The sequence below is a fragment of the Pieris rapae genome, chromosome 1 (assembly GCF_905147795.1).
Source record: "Pieris rapae chromosome 1, ilPieRapa1.1, whole genome shotgun sequence".
NCBI classification, from domain to species: Eukaryota; Metazoa; Arthropoda; class Insecta; order Lepidoptera; family Pieridae; genus Pieris; species Pieris rapae.
This window is the reverse complement of record NC_059509.1, coordinates 1,536,655-1,546,374: the sequence shown is the minus strand read 5'-3', so window position 1 is coordinate 1,546,374 and position 9,720 is coordinate 1,536,655. Positions and strand designations below refer to the sequence as shown.

General features: G+C 33.3%; 1 protein-coding gene across 3 annotated transcripts in view; it reads right to left on the bottom strand.

Moving 5' to 3' along the window:
- Positions 1-265: 265 nt before the first annotated feature.
- The window catches only part of LOC110994436 (dnaJ homolog subfamily C member 13), a 32,732-nt gene continuing 23,277 nt past the window's right edge, over positions 266-9,720 (bottom strand). For all 3 annotated transcript variants that reach the window (XM_045634753.1, XM_045634760.1, XM_045634756.1), the window contains 7 exons: positions 9,532-9,644; positions 8,829-9,001; positions 7,852-8,074; positions 6,363-6,530; positions 5,800-5,946; positions 5,234-5,459; positions 266-4,256 (listed from right to left, as the gene is read on the bottom strand). In XM_045634753.1, coding sequence (XP_045490709.1) covers positions 4,183-4,256; positions 5,234-5,459; positions 5,800-5,946; positions 6,363-6,530; positions 7,852-8,074; positions 8,829-9,001; positions 9,532-9,644 — 1,124 coding nt within the window. In that variant the 3' untranslated portion in view covers positions 266-4,182. The remainder of the gene's footprint in view (positions 4,257-5,233; positions 5,460-5,799; positions 5,947-6,362; positions 6,531-7,851; positions 8,075-8,828; positions 9,002-9,531; positions 9,645-9,720) is intronic.

The window sequence follows — 9,720 nt, the reverse complement described above, 5'->3', positions numbered from 1 at the left end:
ATGGCTTATAAAATAAATAAAATTTAAAAAAACCGATCTGAACAATTTTTTATTTAAATATGTATATTGATAGACAAATTGACTACAAAATGTGTTCAATTCACAATTCAGGTTCTTTATGCTAATTAAATTAATGCAGATTATAAATTACAATTTAATTTCATTACGTTCAGTCACAGAACATAAAATATGATATAACTAGTCTGACCATTTTCAATAAAAATATACATAATATTAATAAAACAATAGAAATAAAACAGCTCTATTACAATTATCGTTTAATATATTACTATACATTGATATTCCTTAAATCTACATATAAAAATATTAAATATCATTCCATAGAACATAGGTTCTTCCGGCGTCCTTTATCACCCTTCTAATCCTTTAAACATATTTACACGAATACAAATTCTTAAGCAACAAAATCAAACGTGTTTTACAACAGAGCCTTATGACTTTAACAAGACTGCTTCATTAATACTTTGATTTGCCGCGAATGAGTGTTAGTGTTGCAATGCACAAAAATGTTGTGTCAGTCTTGCTTTGACGGTTATGCTATCGTTTGCGATGTTTTTATATTTCCTTAATGGTGCAACGATAAACGAACAGGTCAATTGTCAATATGGAATGCCAACATTAAAAAAACTTTTAATATTATCTCAATTTTGAATAAACAAAACGTTTCCTTTAAACCATCATTTTATCATCGGACATCGAGGCAGAGGCGAGGCCTATAACCTCGATGTCCGTTGTTCCACATTTGAGCGTTTCCTAAGGCACTCATTACCGCGCACATTTACTATGTGGAACCAGCAACCCGTCGAGGTATTACTGCAGCAATTTGAATTAGGCCTCATCAAGAAAAGGAGCATACTAATTCTTAAGAGACTGGCAACGCATTCGCGAGATTTCCGAAGTGTCCATGGGCGGCGGTATGACTCAACATCAGATGAGGCTCCGGCCCATTTGTTATATAAAAAACGAATTTATAAATCATAGACAATTATAATTCAATTGAAACGATTAAGTATTGACATTGGACAGTTCCGGCTAAATCTTGCAGTTGAGGTCGAACAGATGGCGCCATAAGAAAATTCGTTGCACAAATGTAAGATAGGATCAATCAGAGAACCCATACGATCTTATGCTAGATATAACTAAGCACTAAATTGTTAAACATAATAATATCACACATATAGCGAGAAGCAACATACAATTAACAAAAAAAAAGTATTTATTACAATTTCTAATGGGTTTGCAACTAAAATGTAGTATTATCAAATTAATTTTTAGCGATGGCAAGAAAAAGAAATCTGTGACAGGCGTCAGCGCACTAACAACAAACCAATTCTTTTAGTTTAGGTAAAGCCTGTCGTAAGCTAATTTTGTCCTAGATAATATGTTAAAATTAATTGCAAGCAAATTAAGGAGATCTTATGAGTATGTACAGAAATCTCATCTTTACACGTTTTTTTTGTCAGATGTATGACATATATATTTGTTATATGATAAATCTTTAATCTATAAAAAAATATCGATCGATCATTCTAAACTTATATATTTCAGCACGTTGCGCTTCTCTCAATTAATTATCTTGTTATTCCGGCCGATAACCATTTGTATTCATTTATTTAAAATTCGTATATTTAAAAAAATTAGATGTTATGTTACAATAAATTATTATTATAACATTGTTGCATTGACAATTTAGAAATAAAATTCTTATGCGATCGTTACATAAAACTGATAACACTGTATTTTTTTAGATATGTACTTTAAATATACGTCGAATAAGACGAATTTCACGATAAGATAAAATGTTCACTTTTTAGTTTCAATGCAGGTTGATCGGTTTCAAGTATATTATCTAAGAACCCAAAATAAATTTTCAAATGATTTCATTTACTTATTTGCGGTAATAGACAACTTTGCGAAAAGTAATACATAAAACTCTCATACATACTAATAATACATGTAATTTATATAGTGATATGATTTCCAAAGCACTGATAATATAATTTTAATTAAAACATTTAGACCTCTTCAAAAGAAACAATGATTAAATAATGACATTATTACTATAACATTAAAATTACAATAAGAAATACACGACGACTTCTCACAAATGTACTGGATTAAAAAACAATAAGTTCGCGCGTTGTTATATCTTATATACTGGCAGTAACTGTTATCTATATTAATCGTTTATTGGCTGAAAAATTATGGAGCGTACTCAGCCTTAGCTCAGGCCAACATACTCCAAGGTCTGCGTAAGATTAGAATTTAACTTGCTCAGGCAAATATTTACATGTATCACATAACAAGTTTATAAGGTATTCAAAGGTACAAAGATACCGGCAAACTTCTTGAGCATTAATCAAGGGAGTGGGGCAAAGTTTGCGCATCGCAGCGCAGGACACAAATATCAACTGATTTACGAATCCCGCGATCTACACGTCACTCCCCCCCCCCCCTCTAAAAATCGCTTTTGCGCAGGCCATTTGTTCAAGATGTTTGCCGGTATCTGTATCGTCTCCTGTATTCCAAAACTTATTGGACATAGGGGATTCAATGTTTGCGCCTTTCCGCCTGTCAGAGTTGTACAATCTCAATACCCTTTATTAAAAAATCGACGCCAAAGTCTTGCAACTACTAATATTAATTGAAAATCGTAATTTATTTACATATTTATATCTATTTAATAAGTAATGCTGTTAAATATATCACTTCAATTATTGTTTTTTAATGTTTGAAATTGAATATGCACGTGTACAATTTAGTAGAAAGTCATTGTTTTGTGTATTAATTAATATGAAACTATTTCAATGTGTAGACCGTAAATTTAGATTTTTATGTGCCTGCAAATATTATCTATAACAATGTTATACCAATAAATCTATAACGAAATTATGAAATATTTAATTATAGATTTTTCGACCGCCATAACTGATTTTAATAATACAGTGTAAACTCTATGTAACATGTCTCGATTTAACAACAAATCCCACAAAAGCGTCGAAAAAATTAGTTAAAACGGCGGAGCTGGGTACGTTATTTTGTCGCTTTGATGTCCTAGTCCTTAATAAACTCGACTACAGGCATCAAAAGTACCGAACTTTCTAAGAAATCCGATGTTGTTTACGATTTGGGATTACTTGAACATGCTTTATCACAAAGATCGCAAGATATTAATAAAATGAGTAAAAAAACAACATAATTTCTAGCGCAGCAAAAGAAGTCAGTCGAAAATAACAGACTATAAGCAATAGCATTCAAAAAATAATTGTGTTTTATGTAATTAATAAAACTAGTCTGAAATAAATTCTAATATATCTATTCCATTTAACGACAACTTGGTGTAAGTGTCAAAATTTGCAAACTATCTTTCGATTGACGTTATATAGAGTTTACAGTGTATTTTACAAAAACAATTTTTTATTGATAAAAATACTTTGATTAAGGTCCTATACCATGGACCTTTGTGATATTTCATTACAATCATGTATTTTACGATGTGATGTACTCTAAATAAAATAAATTTATGTATATAATGATGTTTATTCTATATAAAACTGTGTACATATTAAGTACTCAACAAAATTTCTAGGATTTCTTTAAAACGTTGACTTCAATATTAATGACAAAAGACAGTCAATTATATTAGCTATTCCAAAATATAATCGTTATAAATACACTTAAATATGATTTAGTAAATTTTGATATCGTTACAACTGAAGAGAATATAAAAATAACCAGCCGGACCATACACTAAAACAGAGTATGTTTTGATAAATCTATTTTACTGCATTGAAACGTTCATTATAGCACTTATTTAAAATTAAAAAGCCTGCCTGAACATGAGTGGATTCTAACAAAAAGTCGGCGAAATATGAAACTTTAACATCTAAAATATCGAATTGTAAAACTAATAATTTTAATCGATTAATATTTTTAAAAATTTAATATGAAAAAAAATGAAATACTAAATTTTACTAAAGCACGTGATTATGAAATCAACTCATATTACGTGTCTGTTGTCCGAATACATATACTCAAAATGACGGTAGCCGTATTTACTAAAAATCAATCCAAATCAGTCGTCTTCTAAATATTTTAATAAACATATTAGTAGGATAAAGCGTACTAGAGAGGATGCGCCAGAAGTGAGACGTGCGTACGTCAGTCTATGGGCGGTGGCTGTGCAGGAATGTTGACGGGCGGGGCTGTCAAGTAACCCGCTGAATGAGGGGCGGCTGAAATGAAAATAATTTTTAAATATCGAACTGAAAATTAATAAATCAATCGTAATAAGGTCCTACATTTACAGCAACGACGGTTTCCGATTGAACAAAAATTCATCAATTAAATTAAACTAAAACTGTAAACACAAACACATAGCAAACTTATTCAAAGATTTCATTGTGCATTTAACAGGAAATTTATATATTTTTGGCTCAAATTTAATAAGGAATTCCGTCGATATTTGCTTTTTAGCATGTGTAGAATCAATACTTTGTACAAAATAACCTAATATATCTGACTAGAGCAAATTAGAGTCGGCCGTAAATTATTAAGATTCAAGTTTCAGTTCAATCACGAAAGAACGTAAGATCATTTTGGCCACAGATTCTTTACACATTTATATATCTTTAAAACCAATTAGATGACTCTCCTGACACACGATATATTGATTATCAAATTGTGGAAGAAAAATTATCTATGTATACTCAGAGTTCGCACGTATGATAGTGCACCTTGCACGCTGCAAGTTTCTCTATACGTGTAATTAATTAATGGTGTAATCCACTTTCAATACTCATTTCGAATAATATTTTTGTAGATTGATATTTCAATTCATTTACGTTAAAATTACATTTCTAAATCAATCATCGATTTAGATTTAATTAGTGTCCATGGGCGGCGGTATCACTTAACATCAGGTGAGCCTCCTGCCCGTTTGCCTCCTGTTCTATAAAAAAAAATCAGTCTGTTTTTGTAAACTAGAGAAAACAAGTAAAAAGAACTAGCGATTTGTAAGTATTTCTGGATTACTGCGTGAAAATATTCTAAGATTTTAGAACAGAGATGCCGGAGAGCAATAATGTCGCATAAAATCTTGATGACAAACGATTTAAGAAATATTTATTTATTTACATATAAGAAATTAAAAATATGAAACTAAGCCGTACAAAAGAAATTCGACGAAATGCACCAGCTATAATTAACATACCTGTAAGCGAATGTTGATTAGGCACAGACGTAATAAACAGATCGTGTTTCTGCGCAGAATACTGTTCCCATATACGTGATCTAGCGAGCGTCGTACGTACGCGTTCTCCGTACACGTTCGAACGGGCCATCGCTTTGAGTGCGTTCACTAGTCTTGCCGCTGTTTCACCTTCTATACCACTTTCTAGAAGGGATAGAAGCTCTCCTATTAGGTCGGAGTCTAAAGCCTGTAAAAATACGTTTTAATACATTGATCAGAAATAACTTTTGTTAAGACGGCATACTTAAAATATTCTTAGTTTACCGTTAAAAACTTTTTTCATAGTACGTTTTTACTTTATTCAAATTTTATTATATATAAAATATATAATATAAAATACATAAGGTAACATTCTTTCGACATTATCGTATTGACTTATTTCTGTAAGGATAGTCTAAATTTGTGAATAAACAATTATTTTAAATACCATCACTACCTCCATCTATGAGTACAATACTATACAATTGAGGAGGCTGGATGATACAGTTCAGTAATATTTCTGCCCCGTAAAACAATAAAAATAATACCTGCGAAACTAGTTTATCGGTGTTAGCCGAGCTGTTAAATATAGCAGCGAGCGCCTCACAGACACCGCCGACCACTTCGCGACAACTCTTCACAGCCGTCTTAAGCCCCGACATCACTTCAGTTTGGGACAACGCCGCTACACAAGCCTGAAATATTTTATTATTTAAGCACGTGTTCATTTGTAGGAATCCCTGGTATTAAATATTAAAAATCTCTTTTACCAAATACACGTGAATTTTATATTTCGTAACTTTGAACAGTTGAAGGTCGTATTTCTTAGGGAAGACCCCCACCGGGATTCGATTTCACAGTTTGCTAGTTCGCAAAAGAAAGCCTAAAATGCTTGGCATCTGCCTTCGCGATCACTTGCCAAATGAGGCAATTCGTGAAAAAACCGTCATGAAAGACGTTGACACGTCAACAACAACATCTAAAATTTATTAACTTAAAATATCCCAAAGAGCCACATTTATATTGAAATATGATCGCTATCTGTACATGTCAATTGTCAAATATTGTCAATTTTACAATATACACTTAATCTAAACTATTTTATATTCACCTGTGAATTAGCCAAAGCAGCCAGTACGGGCACGGCGTGTATCGGACACGAAGTGAGCAGGCGGGTGAGTCTCGGCACTTCGCCCAACTGCGCACAAGCCTCCGCCAACGTCGGCTGAGATCGGACCAACACCGCTAAAGCCTTCGCGCATATGTCACCGCGACTGCCCTGAATTGGTATATAGGCTCCAGTAGACATAAATTGCACATTTGTATTTCTTAATCTATACTCTAATTTTTAATTCCATAGAATTCTGACAGCTATCATTTTTTGACATGTCAGAGATTACAAACCTTTTTGGCCGCGCACAGTTTTCAATTTCAATAAGAGTCTGAACGTCTATTACATATATTTAATTAGTAAGTGAAGTGCGGTGCTCCGCATTAAAAGTGGTTTAACGGTGAGTGATAATTACAGCCCTTTTCATGACAAACACTAAAAAAATCACAAGTAAAGATAACATTCATAATGTTTACGAAACCTACAATTAGTAATGCCAGTACCAGTGATGGCAGCCAAAGAATAAAATAAAGTAATTAAAGTAATATTGTTGGTGATTTTTCATTTTTTTCATTTCATTTCATTTAAGTCTTTATTCATTTAAGTTGGTACATCTTTCTTTTCATATTGTAAGATTTGGGAACCCTTTTAAGTAAATATACCTGTGTTAGGGTTCCCAGCTCTTCCATAACAATCTTAATTACTTAAAATAATTTAACAAATTCATTTCCTTTTTATTTTTTACTTTTTAAACCGTTATCATCACACCTGATTGTGTGCATGAGTAAGTGTGTGAGAGAGTGAATGAGTGAGTAAGTGAGTGAATGAGTGAGTGAGTAAGTGAGTGAATGAGTAACGTGTATTTAAATCGTGGGTCTCAAAAGCAGTTCTAATACTGCATAAGGCGTGATCATAAGCCAGTCTTTTATTCGGGTTTTTAGGTTGAAGGCGGTGAGAGGGTAGATGTTAAGCAGCCTATTTAATTTATTATAGATATAGGCTGCTTGCATATTGCGTCTAGCGAAGTCGGTCCTTACGGTCTGACCGACTACAACATCCCTATTTCTTTCCAGCCTACTCTCAAACGGGAGCGCTCTGTGGGTTTTTAAAATTAGATTCAGGACAAACAGCTTCCTAACGGAAAGCAATTTGCTAAGATGATAGAGCTCTTCCGATGGGAATCTGTATGGCCGGGACAGCATCACTTTTAAAAGAGCCTTATGTCCCCGTTCCAATTCCAAAAATTTTGTTTTATTGGCCGCACCCCATATGTTTATGCAATATGTTAATACGGTCTGAACGAGTGCTGTGTAAATTCTTGCAAGTATTACATACGATGTGATGTGTCGCAAAATTTTAAAGATGTATGTAAATTTCCGTAATCTACCAGTCATGGACTCTATATGTGTGATACTGATATATTTGTTATTTTTGTATAAGTCAAATAAGTAAACGGAGCAAACAGTTCAACATTCTTCTAGAAGCTCACCTCTGAAGTATCCTTAGCCAATGCCGTAACAGTTTCGCTGAGCAGTTCCTGTAGGAACCTCTTGGGGCTTCGTAGGGACCAATGGGGATTCTGTAGATAGAGTTTGAGATATACATCTCCGACTACGATTTCACCAGGGGGCGCCCATCGTACTTCGTTTCTGTCATTTGCTTCACGGTCTTCAAAGTGAACGGACGGATCGCGGACTTGTCTTGAGAAGTGTCTAGAATGACGAGAAGAAAATGTTTTATGTATTATGAATCCAATGGCGGAGATAAAATAATATCGCACTGTATTGAGAGCTCTGAAAGCAGCTACTAACACACACACAGAGACAAAGTGGTCAATAATATATGTCGGAGCCAAGGCGCTGGTATCAATAAATATCATCTATGTCAAATTAATTCAAAAACGTTATTTTTTTTAATTTCCAATATTATTTATTTACTGTCATAAAATTTTCATATTTAATACTATGAATAATAACTTTTGATAATAATAATAACAACTTTTTTTTTATATGGAACAGGGGGCAAACGGGCAGGAGGCTCACCTGATGTTAAGTGATACCGCCGCCGCCCATGGACACTCTCAATGCCAGAGAGCTCGCGAGTGCGTATTATTATTATCAACCATTTAATAGTTGTTTATTTATAGATCTCGCAGTATTAACAAAATAAATAAGTTCGTATTAACGGGTTCGAACTAATTTGAATTATAATAAAAATGCCAGCTTACAATATGGTAAAATATAACGCAGGGAAGCTGTTCGGGTATTAGAAGATGAAGTATAGACAGTAGAGTAGTTCAATTATGTAATATTCGTATAGCGTATTTGAGCAACAACTAACGAACGCGCACGTAATCCTACGTATGAATCAACGGGTATTTCATTATTTTTAGTACTTTATTACACGGAAACCACTAATAAAGCTAACATAATATAAAACAATTAGGTATATATTAAATATACATACTGATCTCTCAGCTGGGCAACGTGATGCCGAACCCGCTGTCTTGATTCGTCGCTCCACACAAGTTCTGGATGCTCGTGACTAGCGTCAAACATGTGAACGGCACTCACTCCCCCCGCTTCCCGCATGGCTTCGGCAAACACGCCAGGGATGTACCGGGATATACTTAGGCGGACCTATATTAATAATAAGTCTTTGTAAATGCATAGAAAGTGCTAAGAATTAATTACAAAAAAAAAATCCGTCGAATTATTATGTAATAGTCAAACACAGTTGAATGATTTATGTCATAATACTCGTCAATATGTGAAAACTTGTCACTAAGAACTAGTGCGCATTATAAAAATTAGTACCCCTAAATTATTTTTTAGATACATATATAAAAATCCTCTTGCGGAAATTGATAGAGCAAAAATTAAAAAAAAAAGCAGCAAAACAAGAACAGCTTTCTGAATTATTTTAAATGCGTATTAGAATTTTAACCAAGTCAAAATTTTAGTAGAATCCAACAATTAATTAGTAATTATGAAACGTAATTTATTCAAACTCAGCTGAGAATCTCAGCCTGGCGATAAACGCTGTTAACATCTATAAGCTTTTAATGATACAAAAGTAAATCATAATTTTTCTATATTTTAATACTACAAAAACCTCTATATTGTAAATAAAAATTTCAGTATTTAGTAATCTGTGTCATATAGCATACCTTAGGTCCATGCAACTTGTCAGACATCATTCTAGCTAACAAATCTATAGCAGCCTCTCTCATCTCTGGTAACTTGCTATTGCAGAAGAGGTCAAGAAGGTAAATCACAGCCCCTGAAAAAGGTCCATGTTAGTAGTGATTTGGCAGAGTTACCAAATTTTACTTTCCAGGAAGAAGTAACGTGTCCTT